Source organism: Haliotis rubra, unplaced genomic scaffold (assembly GCF_003918875.1).
Source record: "Haliotis rubra isolate DU_JTF1 unplaced genomic scaffold, ASM391887v1 Scf807, whole genome shotgun sequence".
In the NCBI taxonomy this organism is placed as follows: Eukaryota; Metazoa; Mollusca; class Gastropoda; order Lepetellida; family Haliotidae; genus Haliotis; species Haliotis rubra.
This window is the reverse complement of record NW_025767532.1, coordinates 363,352-386,922: the sequence shown is the minus strand read 5'-3', so window position 1 is coordinate 386,922 and position 23,571 is coordinate 363,352. Positions and strand designations below refer to the sequence as shown.

At 40.8% G+C, this 23,571-nt stretch overlaps 1 protein-coding gene across 1 annotated transcript; it reads left to right on the top strand.

Moving 5' to 3' along the window:
• Nucleotides 1-2,745: 2,745 nt before the first annotated feature.
• Nucleotides 2,746-22,253, top strand: LOC124261745 (cytochrome P450 4B1-like). Its single transcript, XM_046696102.1, is given in 14 exon segments — nt 2,746-3,066; nt 4,699-4,894; nt 5,453-5,511; nt 5,513-5,581; nt 7,244-7,368; nt 8,184-8,246; nt 14,117-14,240; nt 16,230-16,362; nt 17,101-17,224; nt 17,359-17,379; nt 18,165-18,339; nt 19,985-20,067; nt 20,893-20,959; nt 22,047-22,253. Coding segments are annotated over 13 exon segments (1,371 nt in total). The 5' UTR covers nt 2,746-2,901; the 3' UTR covers nt 20,927-20,959; nt 22,047-22,253.
• The last annotated feature ends 1,318 nt before the right edge of the window (nt 22,254-23,571 follow it).

Genomic DNA, 23,571 nt, shown 5'->3' with positions numbered 1-23,571 from the left:
ATAAAATATCTGTCTGTCTGCATCCTCGATAATCTCCCAGGGTACGTTACGATTAATCTCCACTATAGAGATTAATCGTAACGTATCCCCTTGAGGTTGAGTCTCATTTCGCCTACATCCCATTTCGCCTACAGTAAACATGTAGGCGAATAGGGAATAGAAAATGCACCCCTATTGAGAGAATGGACTTGACTTAGTGGAATTAAGGAAGGTCAGTTTCACAATGTATGAGTAAAAAGATAAGTATATCATTGTCTTTAAATGGAGTCAACTTATAATCTGTGTTTATATAAGCAATTGGCTTAAGGATTACGGCTATGAAGATCAAAAGTAGCAGTGACATACTTACAACAGTTTGTGATCATAAACAAATATTAATCATTTTGTTGCTACACACTGGAAGTGTGTGATCCAGGAAAGGAAGATGCAGCACCATAATGGTCTGAAAAAAACTTGTGGGAAAGCACCATCCGAACATTTATGAATTCATAACAGCTATCAAGAACATTGAATCCACAACAACTTGAAAGTGGAAGAAGATCACCTATTCAGCTCCTGGACGCAGCAGGTCACTTATTGAAGCTTCAGTAAACTCAGACATCCATAAACTCAAGTACAGTGTACTAGTTAACAGCCAGTGTTATTTTGATTATTGTATTATATTGTACTATAATTTGCTGTGAATAAAAAACATGAAAGAAGAACAATTTTTTTATTTTAATGCAAAAAGCCATGTTGTCTACATGTGCTATTAATCAAATTAAAGGAAAACTAGGGGAGATTCCATTTATATCATGCATGAAATACCAGTCACCAGACTATGAATTGTTGTTGTAAGACTGTAGGCGAAATGGGATGTAGGCGAAATGGGAACATGCCCCCCTGGAGATTATCGAGGATGGCGATAATTGTCAGTGTGTAGCTGTACATTGATAAAATGATTAAAAGCGACAGCCTGAATATTGATCTGAATTTTTAACTCGATTACAGTCCGTTTGAGACGGAATGATACCGATGAATTGCAATCTAAAACAAAAACAAATCGACATAAAAGAATCAAACCAACGCGGATTGCAATATAAACAACAAACTAACTCTAGAAACAAATTGCATAATTTGTGTCACATAAATAAAAATTTGTTTAAGAAACTGTCATGAGGGGGGGGGAGACTGGAGCTTCACAGAGCATGTCCGACGTCCACTTGGTACCTATGCCGTCACATTACTCCAAGATGTACCCATGAAAACCTGGGTTAGAATTGATCTTCAGTAACTCATGCTTGTCGTAAGAGACGACTAACGGGATCGGGCGGTCATCACACATGTCATCGTATCCCAATTGCGTAGATCGATGTTCATGCTGTTGATCCCCGGATTGTCTGGTCCGGACTCGATTATTTACAGACCGCCGCCATATAGCTGGAATATTGCTGAGTGCGGCGTAAAACTAAACTCATTCACTCCAAGACATCGTTCCTGTTAGAAGCGGCAACGATCAACCGATCTTTTTAATTTGTCGTGCAGTGGTAGAACATATTTACATGTTATTTGCGATCGTGCAGATGAAAAGTCAACGAAGAGGATCCTGATGTATGACTTAGGTGTCTCTAGATGTTTATAGACATTATTCAGGAGTGACAGTGTGGCATCAACAACTCCTCTCCTTGACCCGTAGGCGAACTGAAGCGGGTCACTTTGTACAGATTTATTTTACCGACTTACACTGCTTTATTTAAGCTATTTTATTCATTGAGTGGTTTGCACACTCAACTTAAACATAATAATTTATAGCTGTTTTAAGCTTGTCAGAATATGTTTCACTGATTTTAAAAATCCAGTCGAGAGGCAGACGCCATTTTGTTTACATGTCATATAGTCCGTCGCGATCTTAAATAAAATGAGGTTTTGTACATTTAACATGGCGGTAAGATAAATACGTTGTACTGGCTCGGGTGACACTGCTACAAAGAGGCGTACATCAGACCGTATTACCCTCGAGGGAAGCATACAACGTATAATATATCTCTTATGTTTTACATTCGAGAAGATTATTCCTGCAATGAATACGACCACAATAATTTCCAGACCATTGTGACGTCACCTTTTACCATGACGCAACAATCACTCATCTCCATGCCGCTATAGCTTATGTTCTTTTATATTCTCAACATTCAAAATTGCACTTTAAAAAATCCCAAACAGAAAAACGACTTTGAAGACTGATTTTGAATGGGTGAGTGAGTGAGGTTGGTTTTACCCCGCTTTTAGCAATATTCCAGCAATATCACGGCGGGGGACACAAGAATGGGCTTCACACATTGTACCCATGTAAGTTATCGAACCTGGGTCTTCGACGTGACGAGCGAACCCTTTAACCACTAGGCTACCCCACACCCCCATTTTGTATGGTGAATATCATGATGTCTTTGCACCCCATGGCAAACTTTTTGTCGACTCGTGTTGATAATATGTGGCATTGATCAGGGACGGGGCGGTAGCCTAATGGTCAAAGCATCCGCTCGTCACGCTGAAGACCAGGGTTCGATTCTCCTCGTGGGTACAATGTGCGAAGCCCATTTCTGGTGTTCGCCGCCATGATATTGCTGGAATATTGCTAAAAGCGGCGTAAAACCACACGCACTCACTCACTCACTCAGCGTTGCTTCGGAATAGGAGTGTCATCACGATTTTCGCGCACCACAATACGAAAATACGCTCTGTGTGTACCATCAATGTAGAGCCTCATTGAGCGAGAGCATTGTCGGGTCAGCCCCGTCGATAACAATTCAAGCTCAGTCTTACGGGTATGAGTTATAGGTAAAAATAACACGTTCGTCATATTCACACTGGACACTAAACGGTGGCAGGAGACCGACACGTTGACATTGTACACATGCAACGATGATAGCGTTTGGAATTGTTGGGGTGTTCCTGATTGCACTGGTGATCAGCGTCTTCGTCTTCAAAGTACTTCCTGTTCTCCGGAAACTACAGAAATGGCACACGGCGCTGGATGACAAGTTTCAACATTACCCCATTCACTGGCTGTGGGGAAATCTGAAACAGGTATGTTAGCAGGTCTACGGGACAAGTCCTGATAAAGTAACTCTGAGTACATGCAGACATTGAGTTGAGGGTAGAGAGGGGTGTGCATGGTTGACATGTGAATTAAAGTGATACTTTGTTGTTTAATACCTCACTCGGCAATAATCTAGCTGTGTGACGTTAGTCTGTTGTGAGTGAGTATGGTTGACACTGCTTTAGCAATATTCCAGAAATGGGCTTCACACAATGTGTCCATGTGGGGAATCAAACCCAGGTCTTCGGTGTGACAAGTGAACACTTTAACAACTAGGCTACCCCACCGCTCCACTCATCAGTCTGTAAATAATCGAGTCTGGACAAGGCAATCCAGTGATCAACAGCATGACCATTGATTTACGCAATTTTCATCCAATGACTTGTGTCAGCCAAGTCAGCGAGCCTGACCACCTCTTAATACAAGCGGGGCGGTGGGGTAGCCTAGTGGTTAAAGCGTTTGCTCATCACGCCGAAGACCCAGGTTCGATTCCCCACATAGGTACAATGTGTGAAGCCCATTTCTGGTGTCCCCTGCCATGATATAGCTGGAATATTGTTATAAGCGGCGTAAAACTGAACTCACTCACTTAAGACAAGCATCGGTTGCTGACGACCAGTTCTAACCCGGATGTTCACAGGTACTAAAGGGAAACATAACTCCAACTTTGAAAGCATGAAAATTGGAATCGGTTGATCGGCTCGCCACACCGAAGACTCATCGATTCCCCATATGGTTACATTATGTATAACCCGTTTCCCCAGCCATGATGTTGCTGGAATATTGCTAAAACAGCATGATACTATACTCACTTACTGAATACCCTGAACATATTCTTAACTTTGGTTCAGTTTGCCAAAAAATGGCATTTAACATTTCATCGTTCTTAAGAATAATGTATGTTTGTGGGTATCAGGCTATACTGCCCCTCTGGACAACTGCCCCCCGGACAACTGCCAACTAGGATTGTTTTTATTAAACTCAATCCTAAATTAAATCCATTAACACAACAATGTGTTGAGTTTTGATTAAGATAGCAACTTAATTAAGATAACAACTTAATTACATTATATCAACAAACAATGCCTTTAGTAAGAAACTGGCGATCTAAGAAACTGTGTCCTCAGGCCTACCAAAGAAAACTTTCCCACTGTGCAGAAAAACGCAGAAAAGCCCACATGTTCCTAACCTACTAGTCATCCTTTAAAGATGTGAAATTTGCCAATGCCTTTTGTGCAATTTGCAAAAACACCAAAGAACTACAGGGTATTTTCTTTATTTTTTTAGTCCATTAACCAAAAATAATCAGGAAAATTTCATAAATGATGCTTACCAATTATTTTCGATGATGGATCGGTTGTAATGAACCAATCATCAATTACGAGATTTTGACCAATTCCCAGCACTACTGTAGTGTAGATTTTACATTATTCAGTGCCCCAGATAAGCATTTTAAGCTGTTGTTCGAAAATGCTTTATCAGGTCTGTAATAATGTATATACTGATGTTTTTTTTCATGATCTTTTGGGGGAATTACGTGTGTCCTGGCAATATCTTTATGCCTGTGATCTCTTACAGGAGGTTCATGGCATATGGTTTACTGTTTGTTTATTTTACAGATTAAGAGTTTTAAGGAATTTCTTGAAGACACTATGGTATTTTTGAAAGATGGATCTCAAGCGTACATGTTCTGGATTGGGTTCTACAGACCTGTTGTAGTTGTAGCTCACCCGGAGAGTGTCAAGGCCATTCTGAAGACGTCGGAACCAAAGGCCAAGAGTGGTGGAGGCTATGATTTTTTGTTGCCATGGCTAGGTGAGAATAAGAATGACACCTCCCCTTATTAGAAACAAGGGGGGGAGTGTTTTGAGTCATTGCAGTTATCCCTTAGTTACATCCCTTTGTCACAAAAGGATGGGGGGGGGAGAGGGGCACTTCTTTGTGCATGAATCATCACTCACTCACTACAGACCGCCGCCATATGGCTGGAATATAGCTGGGTGCAGCGTATCACTCACTCACTCACTCTAATACTAGATGCCAAATTCTCACACATTTTACTATTTATTTTACTGCTCTTTGTTGATAACTAAAAAATATACACATGCAGATATGAACATGCAGTAACTGTTGAAATTAAATAAATAGCCACAGGGGTCTGCAATCCATACAGAATATGGATTTGGACACAAGTTACTTTGACTAGAGAATTAGCACTTTTTCTCCCTAATAGGACAACAAATGATGCAAATTACTTTTCTTTGAAACCAGAAATTCTTGCAGCTAAGGCATCAACATGTTTATTAATTAGAATATCAATCTTCATGTTCCACATGCAGAAACATTATCTAAAATTGTGTTACTTGTTTACAGGTGATGGATTATTGGTTAGTGATGGTAAGAAGTGGGAGAGAAACCGTCGTCTGCTGACTCCCCGCCTTCCACTTCGATATTCTACAACCGTACCTCAAGGTTTACAACCAGGTCGCCCAGACTTTCATGGTAAATGTGACTTCAATACTGCTGGTTGTCACTCACAGTATGCTGTATATCAGTAGTCAATCAACAAACAATTGTAATCTTAAAGCCCACCTCCAAACTCTTGTGGGCAGTAACAGACACAATCATAACATTGTGCAAACAAAACCAGCGGCGATTAATACTACGATCAAGACAATCAAGGATACTACCTGTTGAGACCCACACGCGAGTATGTTGTTTACATTACAGTTTTACGAGTCAGGAAACCGCCTCAGTTTTTTAGGCGCGCTTGATTTAACAAACACAACAATAGGAAGCATACTTCCGTGAGTTTAGTTTTACGCCACACTCAGCAATATTCCAGCTATATGGCAGCAGTCTGTAAATAATCGAGTCTGGACCAGACAATCCAGTGATCAACAGCATAAGTATCGATCTGTGCAATTGGGAACCGATGACGTGTCAACCAAGTCAGCGAGCCTGACCACCGATCCGTTAGTTGTCACACCAAAGATCCAGGTTCAATTCTTCACATGGGTACAATATGTGAATCCTATTTCTGGTGTCCCCTGTTGTGATATTGCTGGAATATTGTTAAAAGCGGCATAAAACAAATACTTGCTCACTCACTCACTCACCCACAATTGAAAATCACTGGCGCAAGCAAGACCGATTGATCGAATAATCGTTCCTGGACTAGTCTTCAATACGTTGTTAATCAAATTGTAGCTAATATACCCATGATGTAATGATACAGCATAAGATGTATTGTGATATGAGTGAGTGAGTGAGTGAGCTTAGTTTTACGTCGCTTTTAGCTATATTCCAGCACTATCACGCCGAGGAACACCATTAATGGGGTTAACACATTGTGCCCATGTGGGGCACCCTGGTCTTCTGCGTGACAAGCGAATGTTTTAACAACTATAGTTTGGCATGAAATGCATGTGGACCCGTTTTTTTGTAAATATCTCTTCATCCAATGACCCAATCGATCTCAAACTGTGCAAGTGGATGTTTTGTCAGACAACCTAATCACATTGTAAATCACCGATTTTATGCATTTGTATTAAAGAATCTGTCTATGTAACTGTCAACAAAATAAACAGCAGAACGCAGACTGCTGGCAGAGGGAGGGAGCCAATGACCTGTAACAGCGGTAACAGGTCGACCTGTTCGACCAGTAGAGGGCAAGAGTCAATTTAATGCAATGCTGCATTAATTCATTCAAACTTTTTTATTTAATATTGTAATCTATATACGTTGTGTTTTTATAAAATAAATTATGGTAGCTTCCCTGAGGGCTGATAGTTAGTATTATTGAAAGAAATTCATTGTTTATTTTTAGAGAAGTATGGTGTGATATAGTGCTTTTAAGAACAGAACGTTTTTAAAGAACAGTCCTTTCTCAAAATGTTAGAGTCATCGTTACTAATAATTTGCAATGAATGTTGCTACATCATCCGGGTACTTTGGGGTAGCCTAGTGGTTAAAGTGGTGCTCTCGTCATGCTGAAGACCTGGGTTCGATTCCCCACATGGGTACAATGTGTGAAGCCCATTTCTGGTGTTCCCTGTCATGATATTGCTAGAATATTGCTAAAAGCGGTGTAAAACCATACTCACTCACTTACTCTGATTAACAAGATTGCAAAATGTTGCAACCAACCTTTTCTGTCTTCAGAGAAAAGTGGAGAGTGCAAGCAAGGGAGGTAACTCTGTTGAAGTGTTTGCCCCTGCAGGCCTAGCTACCCTGGACACCATGCTCCAGTGTGCTCTGTCCTATAAGGAGGACATTCAGGAGCAAGGGTGAGGTTCCAACATGGCGTACATGGGGAAAGAAAGTAAACATTGTTTTCTGTCACCCTGAATTTTCATTCATGGTAAATCATAAAATGTTAACTTATTTTCCTTGACACTGTGGACATTTATGCCCAGATGTGATGCCAAAATACCCTTACCCTTTTAATTTCATTAAAAAACCAGGGCAACTTCATCCTCTGTTTACTTTTATTTACAAATATTTCCAAAACAACTTGAGTTAAGGCTGCATGTTTTTAGAGTTTCTTATTACAGTTTTCTCAAAGTTGATAAGCGAGGAACTCAAACTGGACACGAATTTTAATTTGATCACCAGTCTCTTTAAAAACTAATACCAGTGCACCCTATCTAGATCTGAGAACATCCTATTATAATATCATGTCAAAGTCAAAATATTATTCCACTTGAAATGTCACTTTGCTATAAGATGACTTTCTTAACATTAGGGGCGGTGGGGTAGCCTAATGGTTAAAGCGTTGGCTCGTCACGCCGAAGACCCTGGTTCGAATCCCCACATGGGCACAATGTGTGAAGCCCATTTCTAGTGTCCCCTGTTGCTGGATGTTGCTGGAATATTGCTAAAAGCGGCGTAAAACCAAACTCAGTCAGTCAGTCTTAACATTAATTCCCTAATTGCCGTCAACCGTGGTCCGTAACCCTGATGTATTAATGAACACAAATTTGGGCAGTAAGGATGGCCTATGCACAGGGTATAGAACAACGATGGCCGGAAAACAGTTTCTTAGTTTTATGTTATACGTAGTTATTGTGCTATTTAAATTTAAATGTCTCTTTTTTTCCAGACAAAGCCATCCTTATGTAAAAGCTGTGATCAGAATGACCAACTTGATGCAGGCAAGAGCCTTGTAAGTAATTATATACTGGTAATAATGGTGTTAGCCTGTGTCACTGTACCCTAACAGCATTGGCAGTGCTCACACTATCAAACACTTGCTTGTCTGATCAAGGATACATTACAAGGGAGACTACCCCTACCAAATTATCTGCAGGCATCGGTGTCAACACTATTCTCACTATTTTAGGGAGGGTTTATTCTTTCAGCATCACTTGCTTGATAGCGATGTTAGCATCTACACCAAATCTTTCGCAAATAATAAGTTGTCTATCCATAAAGAAATTGTGTCCAGTTTGTTAACAGGCTATTTGGGTTACCTTGTAACCAGTTGGTTAACAGACTATGTTGGTTACCTTGTGTTCAGTTGGTTAACAGGCTATGTTGGTTACCTTGTGTTCAGTTGGTTAACAGACTGTGTTGGTTACCTTGTGACCAGTTGGTTAACAGACTATGTTGGTTATCTTGTGTTCAGTTGGTAAACAGGCTATGTTGGTTACCTTGTGTTCAGTTGGTTAACAGACTATGTTGGTTACCTTGTGTCTAGTTGGTAAACAGGCTATGTTGGTAACCTTGTGTCCAGTTGGTTAACAGACTATGTTGGTAACCTTGTGTCCAGTTGGTTAACAGGCTATGTTGGTTACCTTGTGTCCAGTTGGTTAACAGGCTATGTTGGTTACCTTGTGTCCAGTTGGTTAACAGGCTATGTTGGTTACCTTGTGTCCAGTTGGTTAACAGACTATGTTGGTTACCTTGTGTTCAGTTGGTTAACAGATTATGTTTTAACCTTGTGTCCAGTTGGTTAACAGGCTATGTTGGTTACCTTGAGTTCAGTTGGTTAACAGGCTATGTTGGTTACCTTGTGTTCAGTTGGTTAACAGGCTATGTTGGTAACCTTGTGTCCAGTTGGTTAACAGACTATGTTGGTTACCTTGTGTCCAGTTGGTTAACAGGCTATGTTGGCTAACCTTGTGTTCAGTTGGTTAACAGGCTATGCTGGGTACCTTGTGTCCAGTTGGTTAACAGGCTATGTTGGTTACCTTGTGTCAATTTGGTTAACAGACTGTGTTGTTAACCTTGTGTCCAGTTGGTTAACAGGCTATGTGGGTTACCTTGTAAGAAGGTGGTTAACAGGCTGTGTGGGTTACCTTGTGACCATTTGGTTAACATGCTATGTGGGTTACCTTGTGTCCAGTTGGTTAACAGGCTATGTTGGTTACCTTGTGTTCAGTTGGTTAACAGGCTATGTTGGTTACCTTGTGTCCAGTTGGTTAACAGGCTATGTTGGTTACCTTGTGACCAGTTGGTTAACAGGCTATGTTGGTAACCTTGTGTCAATTTGGTTAACAGACTGTGTTGTTAACCTTGTGTCCAGTTGCTTAACAGGCTATGTGGGTTACCTTGTGTCAATTTGGTTAACAGACTGTGTTGCTAACCTTGTGTCCAGTTGCTTAACAGGCTATGTTGGTTACCTTGTAAGAAGGTGGTTAACAGGCTGTGTGGGTTACCTTGTGACCATTTGGTTAACAGGATATGTTGGTTACCTTGTGTCCAGTTGGTTAACAGGCTATGTTGGTTACCTTGTGTCCAGTTGGTTAACAGGCTATGTTGGTTACCTTGTGTCCAGTTGGTTAACAGGCTATGTTGGTAACCTTGTGTCCAGTTGGTTAACAGGCTATGTTGGTTACCTTGTAAGAAGGTGGTTAACAGGCTATGTTGGTTATCTTGTGTTCAGTTGGTAAACAGGCTATGTTGGTTATCTTGTGACCAGTTGGTTAACACACTATGTTGGTTATCTTGTGACCAGTTGGTTAATAGACTATGTGGGTTACCTTGTGTCCAGTTGCTTAACAGGCTATGCTGGATACCTTGTGACCAGTTGGTTAACAGGCTATGTTGGTTACCTTGTGTCAATTTGGTTAACAGACTGTGTTGTTTAACCTTGTGTCCAGTTGGTTAACAGGCTATGTTGGTTACCTTGTAAGAAGTTGGTTAACAGGCTGTGTGGGTTAACTTGTGACCATTTGGTTAACAGGCTATGTTGGTTACCTTGAGTTCAGTTGGTTAACAGGCTATGTTGGTTACCTTGTGACCAGTAGGTTAACAGGCTATGTTGGTAACCTTGTGTCCAGTTGGTTAACAGGCTATGTGGGTTACCTTGTGTCCAGTTGGTTAACAGGCTATGTTGGCTAACCTTGTGTCCAGTTGGTTAACAGGCTATGCTGGGTACCTTGTGTCCAGTTGCTTAACTGGCTATGTGGGTTACCTTGTGTCAATTTGGTTAACAGACTGTGTTGTTAACCTTGTGTCCAGTTGGTTAACAGGCTATGTGGGTTACCTTGTAAGAAGGTGGTTAACAGGCTGTGTGGGTTACCTTGTGACCATTTGGTTAACATGCTATGTGGGTTACCTTGTGTCCAGTTGGTTAACAGGATATGTTGGTTACCTTGTGTTCAGTTGGTTAACAGGCTATGTTTTAACCTTGTGTCCAGCTGGTAAACAGGGTATGTTGGCTACTTTGTGACCAGGTGGTTAACAGGCTATGTTGGTAACCTTGTGTCAATTTGGTTAACAGACTGTGTTGTTAACCTTGTGTCCAGTTGCTTAACAGGCTATGTGGGTTACCTTGTGTCAATTTGGTTAACAGACTGTGTTGCTAACCTTGTGTCCAGTTGCTTAACAGGCTATGTTGGTTACCTTGTAAGAAGGTGGTTAACAGGTTGTGTGGGTTACCTTGTGACCATTTGGTTAACAGGATATGTGGGTTACCTTGTGTCCAGTTGCTTAACAGGCTATGTGGGTTACCTTGTAAGAAGGTGGTTAACAGGCTGTGTTGGTTACCTTGTGTCCAGTTGGTTAACAGGCTATGTTGGTTACCTTGTGCCCAGTTGGTTAACAGGCTATGTTGGTAACCTTGTGTCCAGTTGGTTAACAGGCTATGTGGGTTACCTTGTAAGAAGGTGGTTAACAGGCTATGTTGGTTATCTTGTGTTCAGTTGGTAAACAGGCTATGTTGGTTATCTTGTGACCAGTTGGTTAACACGCTATGTTGGTTATCTTGTGACCAGTTGGTTAATAGACTATGTGGGTTACCTTGTGTCCAGTTGCTTAACAGGCTATGCTGGATACCTTGTGACCAGTTGGTTAACAGGCTATGTTGGTTACCTTGTGTCAATTTGGTTAACAGACTGTGTTGTTTAACCTTGTGTCCAGTTGCTTAACAGCCTATGTTGGTTACCTTGTAAGAAGTTGGTTAACAGGCTGTGTGGGTTAACTTGTGACCATTTGGTTAACAGGATATGTTGGTTACCTTGTGTTCAGTTGGTTAACAGGCTATGCTGGGTACCTTGTGACCAGTTGGTTAACAGGATATGTGGGTTACCTTGTGACCATTTGGTTAACAGGATATGTTGGTTACCTTGTGTCCAGTTGGTTAACAGACTGTGTGGGTTACCTTGTGACCAGTTGGTTAACAGGCTATGTTGGTTACCTTGTGTTCAGTTGGTTAACAGATTATGTTTTAACCTTGTGTCCAGCTGGTTAACAGGCTATGTTGGTTACCTTGTGACCAGTTGGTTAACAGGCTATGTTGGGTACCTTGAGTTCAGTTGGTTAACAGGCTATGTTGGTTACCTTGTGACCAGTAGGTTAACAGGCTATGTTGGTAACCTTGTGTCCAGTTGGTTAACAGGCTATGTGGGTTACCTTGTGTCCAGTTGGTTAACAGGCTATGTTGGCTAACCTTGTGTTCAGTTGGTTAACAGGCTATGCTGGGTACCTTGTGTCCAGTTGCTTAACTGGCTATGTGGGTTATCTTGTGTCAATTTGGTTAACAGACTGTGTTGTTAACCTTGTGTCCAGTTGGTTAACAGGCTATGTGGGTTACCTTGTAAGAAGGTGGTTAACAGGCTGTGTGGGTTACCTTGTGACCATTTGGTTAACAGGATATGTGGGTTACCTTGTGTCCAGTTGCTTAACAGGCTATGTGGGTTACCTTGTAAGAAGGTGGTTAACAGGCTGTGTTGGTTACCTTGTGTCCAGTTGGTTAACAGGCTATGTTGGTTACCTTGTGACCATTTGGTTAACAGGCTATGTTTTAACCTTGTGTCCAGCTGGTTAACAGGCTATGTTAGCTACTTTGTGACCAGGTGGTTAACAGGCTATGTTGGTAACCTTGTGTCCAGTTGGTTAACAGGCTATGTTGGTTACCTTGAGTTCAGTTGGTTAACAGGCTATGTTGGTTACCTTGTGTTCAGTAGGTTAACAGGCTATGTTGGTTACCTTGTGTTCAGTAGGTAACAGGCTGTGTTGGTTACCTTGTGTCCAGTTGGTTAACAGGCTATGGTGGTTACCTTGTGACCAGTAGGTTAACAGGCTATGTTGGTAACCTTGTGTCTAGTTGGTTAACAGGCTATGGTGGTAACCTTGTGTCCAGTTGGTTAACAGGCTATGTGGGTTACCTTGTGTTCAGTCGGTTAACAGACTATCTTGGTTACCTTGTGTCTAGTTGGTAAACAGACTATGTTTTTCACCTTGTAAGAAGGTGGTTAAAAGGCTGTGTGTGTTATCCTGTGTTCAGTTGGTTAACAGACTATGTTGGTAGCCTTGTATCCAGTTGGTTAACAGGCTATGTTGGTTACCTTGTGTCCAGTTGGTTAACAGGCTATGCTGGTTACCTTGTGTCAATTTGGTTAACAGACTGTGTTGCTAACCTTGTGTCCAGTTGGTTAACAGGCTATGTGGGTTACCTTGTGTCCAGTTGGTTAACAGGCTATGTTGGTTACCTTGTGTCCAGTTGGTTAACAGGCTATGTTGGTTACCTTGTGACCAGTTGGTTAACAGGCTATGTTGGTTATCTTGTGTTGAGTTGGTTAACAGGCTATGTTGGTAACCTTGTGTCCAGTTGGTTAACAGGCTATGTTGGTTACCTTGTGTCCAGTAGGTTAACAGGCTATGTTGGTAACTTTGTGACCAGGTGGTTAACAGGCTATGTTGGTTACCTTGTGTCCAGTTGGTTAACAGGCTATGTTGGTTACCTTGTGCCCAGTTGGTTAACAGGCTATGTTGGTTATCTTGTGTTGAGTTGGTTAACAGGCTATGTTGGTAACCTTGTGTCCAGTTGGTTAACAGGCTATGTTGGTTACCTTGTGTCCAGTAGGTTAACAGGCTATGTTGGTAACTTTGTGACCAGGTGGTTAACAGGCTATGTTGGTTACCTTTTGTCCAGTTGGTTAACAGGCTATGTTGGTTACCTTGAGTTCAGTTGGTTAACAGGCTATGTTGGTTACCTTGTTACCAGTAGGTTAACAGGCTATGTTGGTTACCTTGTGTCCAGTTGGTTAACAGGCTATGTTGGTAACCTTGTGTCCAGTTGGTTAACAGGCTATGTTGGTTACCTTGTGTCCAGTAGGTTAACAGGCTATGTTGGTAACTTTGTGACCAGGTGGTTAACAGGCTATGTTGGTTACCTTGTGTCCAGTTGGTTAACAGGCTATGTTGGTTACCTTGAGTTCAGTTGGTTAACAGGCTATGTTGGTTACCTTGTTACCAGTAGGTTAACAGGCTATGTTGGTAACCTTGTGTCCAGTTGGTTAACAGGCTATGTTGGTTACCTTGTGTCCAGTTGGTTAACAGGCTATGTGGGTTACCTTGTGTCCAGTTGGTTAACAGGCTATGTTGGTTACCTTGTGTTCAGTTGGTTAACAGACTATGTTGGTTACCTTGTGTCTAGTTGGTTAACAGACTATGTGTTTCACCTTGTAAGAAGGTGGTTAACAGGCTGTGTGTGTTATCCTGTGTTCAGTTGGTTAACAGACTATGTTGGTTACCTTGTGTTGTGTGCATGTATTTTATGGATATACACTATGATCCTTCATGTTGCAGGACCCCCCTGCACTACATCCCCTTCGTCTACAACCTGTCCGCCAATGGGAAGGAGTTTTCCAAACTCTGTAAATATGTTCATGAGTTCTCAGAGGACATCATTTCGACCAGGAAAAAGGCACTGGTAAGATTAGTAGGAATCAGTATTGACGCCATGTAAGTACCTGTTGGTAACTGTTGTAGGAGGAGGGAACTATGGCAGTCACAGAGTGTCAAGATAACTAAAGGGGCCAAGGTTGCCAAGGCGAGTCAAGGTTACCAAGGTGAGTCAACATTACCAAGGTGAGTCAAGGTTACCAAGGTGAGTCAACGTTACCAACATAGCCAAGGTGAGTCAAGGTTACCAAGGTAGCCAAGGTGAGTCAAGGTTGCCTAGGTGAGTCAAGATTGCCTAGGTGAGTCAAGGTTGCCTAGGTGAGTCAAGGTAGCCAAGGTGAGTCAAGGTTACCAAGGCTGGTTTGTTTTTTAACACATCACTCAGCAGTATTCCAGATATATTCAATCACTGTAGATAATCGTGTCTGGACCAGACAATCCAGTGATCAACATCATGAGCATCAATCTACGCAATTGGGATATGATGACATGTGTCAGCCAAGTCAGCAAATCTTACACCCTATCCCGTTAGTCACCTTTAGGACAAACATGGGTTGCTTGAAGACCAATTATAACCCTGGATATTCACGGGGTACAAGCATGGGTTGCTTGAAGACCAATTCTAACCCGGATCATCATGGGGTGCAAGCATGGGTTCCTAAACACCAATTCTAACCTGGATCTTCAAGAAGCTTATTTCAGGATTATCTGACTTAGTGGAGAATTTTATGGCATCCTTTTCTTAGATATATAACGGAGTTGACTCTTGCTTCTCATATCACATAGAATCTGAAGTTTCCAGACCAGCATTGTGTATGATGATCATTATAGCCTGCCGAGGCGAAGTTTGGTTTTACCCCACTTTTAGCAATATTCCAGCAACATCACGGCGGGGGACACCAGAAATGGGCTTCACACATTGTACCCATGTGGGAAATCGAACCCGGTCTTCAGCGTGATACCCTGCCTAGGCCTATAGTTCATTGTTGCTGCGAGGGTAATGTTATCATCACTGTCATTATTGCTATAATCACTGGGGTTGTATTGTATTACCTTTGTTGCTGAGAGGGGAATGTAATCATAATAATCACTATTGTATTACCATCACTGTCTCTATTGCTATAATCACTGGGGTTGTATTGTATTACCTTTGTTGCTGAGAGGGGAATGTTATCATCACTGTCTCTATTGCTATAATCACTGGGGTTGTATTGTATTACCTTTGTTGCTGAGAGGGGTAATGTTATCATCACTGTCTCTATTGCTATAATCACTGGGGTTGTATTGTATTACCTTTGTTGCTGAGAGGGTAATGTTATCATCACTGTCTCTATTGCTATAATCACTGGGGTTGTATTGTATTACCTTTGTTGCTGAGAGGGTAATGTTATCATCACTGTCTCTATTGCTATAATCACTGGGGTTGTATTGTATTACCTTTGTGTTTGTACTGCCACTCCATTTTGACTGTCATAGTTAGAGATGTTCCGATTATCGAAAATAATAGAAAATCGTCGAAAGAAGAATTAAAAATGATTATCGATTGTATAAAACATATTTTCGATTCATCAGAATTTTGTTGTTTTTGTATGAAACCCTTGAATGAAGTAGACTAACCATCAAATGTGACGAATATTCATGAACAAACATGCGCTCAACAGCGTAAAGCTATGCACATTGTGAAAGTTTAACCACTTTTATTGTTTAAGTACAATGCCAGTGTCTTTCTTGCATGCGTGCATTTCATTGCATGACTGCATTAGTTACAAAATAATTAATTAGAAAAAACCTGGGGTAAACCTGGGAAAACCCCTTAATATTGGTGATTACATTAAAACTGTATATATTTCGATTATAATCAATAATCGTTCACCACAATCCTCCGATAATCGATAGTGGATTAGGTTTCCGATTCTCAACACTAGTCATAGTGCTACCTTTTTACTGATGTGTGAACATAGTTGGAGTAAGTGCAGAATACCGGTAGTGTGATGTAGACTATGGCGTTTGATTCCAGGAATCAGATCCTGAGTTACTAAACAAGCGTCGCCTGGACTTCCTGGACATTTTGTTGTCAGCTCGAGATGATGAAGGTCAAGGCCTGACTGACCGGGAGATCAGAGATGAGGTTGACACATTCATGTTTGAAGGTAGCTCACGAGATGCAGGTTTCTCAGCTGGTGCGAGCAAGTAGAAACATGACACTAAATGTGATGCTTTCTGTCTGAGTGAGTGAGTGAGTATAGTTTTACGCTGCTCTTAGCTATATTCCAGCAATATCACGGCGGGGGACACCAGAAATAGGCTTTACACATTGTGCCCATGTGGGAAATCGAAAACGGGTCTTCGGCGTGACAAGCGAACACTTTAACCACTAGGCTACCCCACCGCCCATTTCCTGTCTGAACAATATGCAGCAGGTGTGGTTTGGTGTGGTGTGGTGTTGAGTGATCACATTAATGGAGTGGTGTGGCATGTGGTGAAACTGGTGTGCTGTGGGGTGGTGCAGGCCTGGGTGGGGTGTGGGGTTGTGGGGTGTAGTGGCATGTGGGATGGTGCAGTGCATGCTGGGGGTGTGGTGGCATGTGGGGTGGTGCAGTCGCGGGATGGGGTGTGGGTGTGGGTGGCATGTGGGGTGGTGCAGTGCAGTGTGGTGGCAGTGCAGGGGGGTGGTGGCATGGTGGCATGGTGGTGGGGTGGTGGCATGTTGTGTGGTGTGGATGCTCTGCTCTGCTCTGCTCTGCTCTGCCATATGCCATATAGTACAGTGTAGTATAGTTTTATACAGTGTCATCTCATGCTCAAAAATAGTTGAGATTAAATTTTGTATTACACAAAATTGTATCCATCACTTCTGTGGCTGTCTGTAATGAGACACATGTTTTCAGGTCATGACACTACCTCATCCGCCATCAGCTGGTGTCTGTACGCTCTGGCCAAGTACCCTGCCGAGCAGGAGAAGGTCCTCCAAGACGTCCAACAGGCAGTCGGGGACAAGAATGAAGTGGAGTGGTAAGGAGGTGGTGGTGGTTGGGAAAACACTCTCCCACACTAACATTGACAATGAACACACCCTCACACTTACATGATCTGGCCAAGCTAAAGTATTTACCAATGTTTATCACACCCATGTACCTGTGTTTCAGGGACGATCTGGCCAAGCTGAAATATTTACCCATGTTTATCACAACTATGTACCTGTGTTTCAGGGACGATCTGGCCAAGCTGAAGTATTTACCCATATTTATCACACCTGTATACCTGTGTTTCAGGGACGATGTAGCCAAGCTGAAGTATTTACCCATATTTATCACACCAGTGTACCTGTGTTTCAGGACCATCTGACCGAGTGAAGAATTTACCCATATTTATCACACCTGTATACCTGTGTTTCAGGGATGATCTGGCCAAGCTGAAGTATTTACCCATATTTATCATACCTGTGTACCTGTGTTTCAGGACCATCTGGCCAAGCTGAAGTATTTACCCATGTTTATCACACCCATGTACCTGTGTTTCAGAGACGATGTGGCCAAGCTGAAGTATTTACCCATATTTATCTCACCCGTGTACCTGTGTTTCAGGGAAGATCTGACCAAGTTGAAGTATTTACCCATATTTATCACACCTATGTACCTGTGTTTCAGGGACAATCTGGACAAGCTGAAGTATTTACCCATGTTTATCATACCTGTGTTTCAGGTACGATTTGGCCAAGCTGAAGTATTTACCCATATTTATCACACCTGTGTACCTGTGTTTCAGGGATGATCTCCCCAAGCTGAAGTATTTACCTATGTTTATCACACCTGTGTATTTACCCATGTTTTTCACACACGTGTACCTGTGTTTCAGGGACAATCTGACCAAGCTGAAGTATTTACCCATATTTATCACACCTGTGTACCTGTGTTTCAGGGGACAATCTGAAGCGATTGCCTGCCAAGCTGAAGTATTTACCCATATTTATCCGTGAGTGCATGAGGATGTTTCCCCCCGTGCCAGTGGTCAGTAGACAACTCAGCCAGCCACTGGTCATCGATGGTGTCGAGGTTCCCAAAGGAGTCATGGTTGACATCAACATTTACCAGATGCACAGGAACTCAAATGTCTGGCCAAATCCCCTGGTAATCTCAGATTTAGTTTAAATATCTCGATAGATATACACTGATAGATTACACTTTGTTTAGTATGTTTCATATGCCTGTCTTAATGGTAGTTCATTCTTTTTATGACTTATGGTGGGAATCATATCTCTGATATCATCCATGCTTTTAGGCAATAAAAAATTATGACATTTCATAAAAATTACAAATGTGAGACAAGATGTTTTCTAGTGCATTTATATATTTTTTAACAAAATTGTTGTGTAAACCATGATGTCACATTTTAGTCAGTTCATACCCAACTCAGATGGGGTTTTTTTTAATTGCATGTATCTGATGGAAAACATTTGCAAATTTCTTGTTGCTTATTATCAATTGTTCACAGGCATTTTAATCTTTCATAAAGTAGAGAAATAAGATGTAAAGTGATTTTCTTTGTGAGTAGATCTTATTTAGGGACAATAAATATATTTGAGGCAAGATGTTTTGTCGCGACGGTGAGGTTGAAATTTTACAATGAAAACTTTAAACATCCACTATAAAAATTATTTTACTTTGATTTAGTGTATGTTTTCTTTGTTGTTTAATGCCTCACCCAGGAGTAACCCATTTACCGGTATGTGTTGGCGATCTGTAACTAATGAATCATTTCTTGAGTCAGCCATCCAGTAATTGGTATTGTTTGTTTGTTTAATGCACCCTCAACAATATTCCAGCTACAGAACATTATCATTGTCTCCAGGACAGCATTCGAAATTAACGTTGGTCCTTAGGCCCAACTGAAAACCACTCGGACCCACAGCTTTGTTTTGCAGGGGTCCTTAAGCCGATGTACATTTTCATCACTTAATAACTTAATGTAAATATTTCCAAATTAAAATATAGAGGACCTACCCATTCTGATCAGGACCCATAACTCTTTATGGTTCTGGGGTCCTTAGAAGACCTGCAGCTTTTTTTTGCAGGGTCAAGGACAAACAGCTGCCCTCATTTCAGGAAGCCAGATGCATTCCTCAAAGTGCTCAATCTTTGATTACCTGCTCCTGATTTTAATTTGTCAGTTAGTCTGAGAAACAAAGGAAGTGAAACAGACCAATCAGAAAGTGTAACTTACAGCTAGTCCCAATGACTATGATTAAGTTTGTGAGAATGTCAACTTTGAAAAACTGACTGATATATATAAAGAAAGTGCTAAAATATTGTGTCCCTTCAAACTGGTAGTGACTTTGGTTTCCAAGCGGTAGAGTTATCTCCCTTAACAATTTTTCCCTGAAGTTTCGGGTTAAAATTCGTCTTCAGCAACCAATGCTAGTTGTAAAAGGGGATTAATGGGATCAGACTCGCTGACTTGGTTGACACACATCTTATCTCAATTGCGTAGATCGATGCTCATGATGTCAGTCACTGGATTTTCTGGTCCAGACTTGATTATTTACAGGCCATCGACATATAGCTTGGAATTGCTGAACGTAGTGTTCAACAACAAGCAAACAAATTATTTTTTCCTTACATGTGTTTGAATGATAAAATGTTACTGAAAATCGAGTGCAGGTAATTTAACATGGACAATCAGGGGAACGGATCGAAGGGTTAGTGTAGGTTACGAGTCTTAGGGATACTGAGAATGGTATTTGATCATCATGATGACAATTGTAATTTATTTCAGGAGTTTGACACCGAGAGATTCAGTCTTGATTCTGCTGCAGGCAGGGACCCCTACTGTTTTGTGCCATTCTCTGCTGGTCCCAGGTATGACATACTCCACCATCCAGTGTACTTTCTCCTTTATGATAAATAGTAGGCCTGGAACTAATCCACCATGAGGCGAATATGACACATGTCACAAATTGCAATGACATATCAGCAGTTGATGTCTTATTCAATAAATTCAGGGAAACAATATTTTGGATATGTTACAAATTTCTCAGAAAAATTACCAGTGACCACATTGCTGTCAAATTAAATATTATAAGGGTAATGCTAGTTTTGAGGGCATTATCATTTGCAGAAGCCCTGGGTCTTCCATTAACTGCCCAACAAAGGAGGGCAGTTGAAAAAAGACCGAGGGCTTCCCGCACATTTCTGATAATAGGAGGGACGTTTCATGATAATGCCATGTATTTTAGCTATAAATAAGATTATTGACTATTATCCTGCCTGACTTGGATATATTCCATTTGACCGATTTTGATCGATTTTAAGTAAAAACACTACTTCAAAAACATTAATGAATATTTAATTCTTGTGATTGTGAATGGTGGATGAAAGGATATTGTTCGATTCACCAAGCTACTTTCCTTCTTAAAATATCCTCTGTGAAATTTGATCAAAGAGTCTCGGATGGGATCATGTGCAATCAAGCAGGTGAATAAGTAGACAAAAAGAAAAATGGACAGATGATATAATGATAGCAGGGCGGAGGTGGTCTTAAGTTCCATAGTTGAACATTGACTTACAAGTCTCATAGAGGTAATGATCAGTTTTGGAACAATGTACAGGCCAGTTGAAGACAGGCATGAGGGGATGTTAGTTTTTGAACAGTAGTGTAATATGTATGTGTCTGTTGTTTTTCAGGAACTGTATAGGACAGAACTTTGCTACAAAATGAAATAAAAGTGATGCTGTGTCAGGTTGTTCGGAGGTTGGTGCCAAAGAATTTCAAATGAAGGAAATCTCCTATCATTTGCTTTTAAGGTTGTTTGATTATCACAGCAATTTTTGCAATATCATGGGTGGGGAAATACCAGGAATGGGCCTCAACTATTGTTCCTGTATGGGCTACCTGTGAACATCCGGGTTAGAATAGGTCTCCAGTAACCCATGCTTGTCTTAAAAGGCGACAAACGGGATCGGGTGGTCAGGTTCGCTGACTTGGTTGACACATGTCATCATATCCCAGTTGCATAGATTGCTGCCTATGTTGTTGATCACTGGATTGTCTAGTCAAGACTCGATTACGTACAGACCGCCGCCGTAAAGCTGGAATATTGCTGAGTGCGGCATAAAACTAAACTCACTCACTCACTCTAGAGCATGTTTTATCATACACTCAGTGTAGTCAAATGTGGGTCTTTGATCCTTCAGCATGATGAAAGCAAGTTCCAGTCTAACTTAACTGATGTGTACACTGATGTAAAGAAGTGTTCTAAAATGTGATGCCAAGACAAATTAAGTGGTGTGCGGATTGCTTAGAGGGGTTGGCACCCCTACAGACATCCACAGAGGTACCTGAAGGTCATGGTCGCACATTTGGCCATGACCTTCACAATGTCACACTATATAGCCAAATGTGACATGTGTTCTCCATGATAGCGCTACCAATTTACAGCATGGGGATATCACAATGACGCCAGTGTGCGAAATAGTTTCCAAATTTTTCTTGCCAGTCGGGCTAGCTATGTCTGAAAGTTACTAGCCCACAAAATAATTCACTAGCCCAAAATTTGAATGTAGAAACTAAGCAAAATATTACAAAAACGTAAAATACCATCAAAAACAATTGAGAAAACACATGTCTGAATTTCTGAAATATTTTACTTAAATAAGTCATCATTAAGCTGCTAATATGATGAACATATTTTAATGAAGTTAAGCAGCAGTGTCTAGTCAGTAACTGACAAATAGATGGGTACCAGTACAGAATTGGAATGGATCTGTCTGGAGCTTTCAACAAAGCCTTTGACATGGAAATCCTGTCAAATACAGTAATGGAACATTTCTATTTCCAGATTTCACATCAAGGTAGATCCAGATAAACCTGCAGTGCCTTTTCCGGAGGTCGTTCTCCGAGCAGAAAATGGCCTCTATCTGAAATTCTCCAGCAGGAAGCACACATGAAACCGCGGCTTTAGAACGGAATTCTGTGATTCAGATATTTGAACATCCAATGGACTGCACAGATCATGCATCTGTTTCTGCTTTCAGGGCTGATTATTCAACAATTGACCAAATTTTTTTTCATTGCAGTCGTTAATTCAAAAATATATTAGCAAAAAAGGGTAGATTTTATTGTCTCTTTGTAGATTTTGCCAAGGCTTTTGATACTCTTAAGGCATGATGTTCTTCAAAAGTCACTCTACGAAGCTGGTATACGAGGTAAATTTCTTATGCTGTTAACTTCTATCACTCATTCTCAATAAATCGTTGCAATTGATATATGCAGCTTTAGAAAAACCAAAGTATATTTATGATAAAGAGTCTTTCGTTTTCAAAATATTCAATACCTATTGTAACATTTTCCAAAAGGAACAGGATATAACTCGCTTTCAATTTTTCGTCACTTAGCATCTCATTTGGGACGTAAATACCACATAAACTTCTCCTGAAATGTACGTGATTTGGGTTCCTATTGAAGGATTTGTGCTTTTTAACTATTCTTTTTATACATACACCTTTGGAAATGGTGTTTCTTATTATCACATATGTACAAAACACAAGAGAAATGATTTTCAAAACAACATGAGGTGTATGAAAAACGCCAAGATCAGTTGAAATCATGTGTGTTTTATTGACACATTTTTTCATTTCCATTTAATAAAACCTTAATGCATGTTTTTTGCTTAAGAAATAACGAAGGGTTGCATCAAACCAAATTCGTTGTCCTGTATTGGAAAACCATTTGTGTCTTTAATGACAATGGTCAAAGGTCAATCACCTTTTCTAAACAAATGCAACTTTCATTTTCCAAACCAATGTAATCAGTAACGTACATTACTACTAAAACTCATAACTTTCAAAAATGTATTTGGTGAATGATACCTACCCATATTGATTAAACTAAAACAAAATAGTCCTTTTCATTCAAATTGAACATTGTAAATGTTTGAACATGTAACAAAGAACATGACATGTTTATGTAACGTACATTTCATCAAAATGCTCCACTTGCATTTACTTTCACAAACCACTTTTGGTGCGTTATTTCTGATGAACAGGATAATAACTATTCCAGAACAACAACGGTAAACAAATGAATGTCTCAAACCTTGACGAAGACAACAAGCAGCTATGCCTTACTGTCTGTGTAACGTACATTACATTGATGCAAATCTTGCCTCAAAAGTGGATGTTATGAGGGTAGAATCTGACTCCCTTATCTTCAGCATTCTCTTTGATTTGCCACTAGGAACCGGGGCATCAATTTTGCAGAGGATATCGTCCTTTGAAACCCAAATGACATCCTCTCTGTTTGGCCATTGAAACATATTCTTCTTTCTTTGGAGAAAGCTGATCTCCATCTCTCCATCTTCGTCA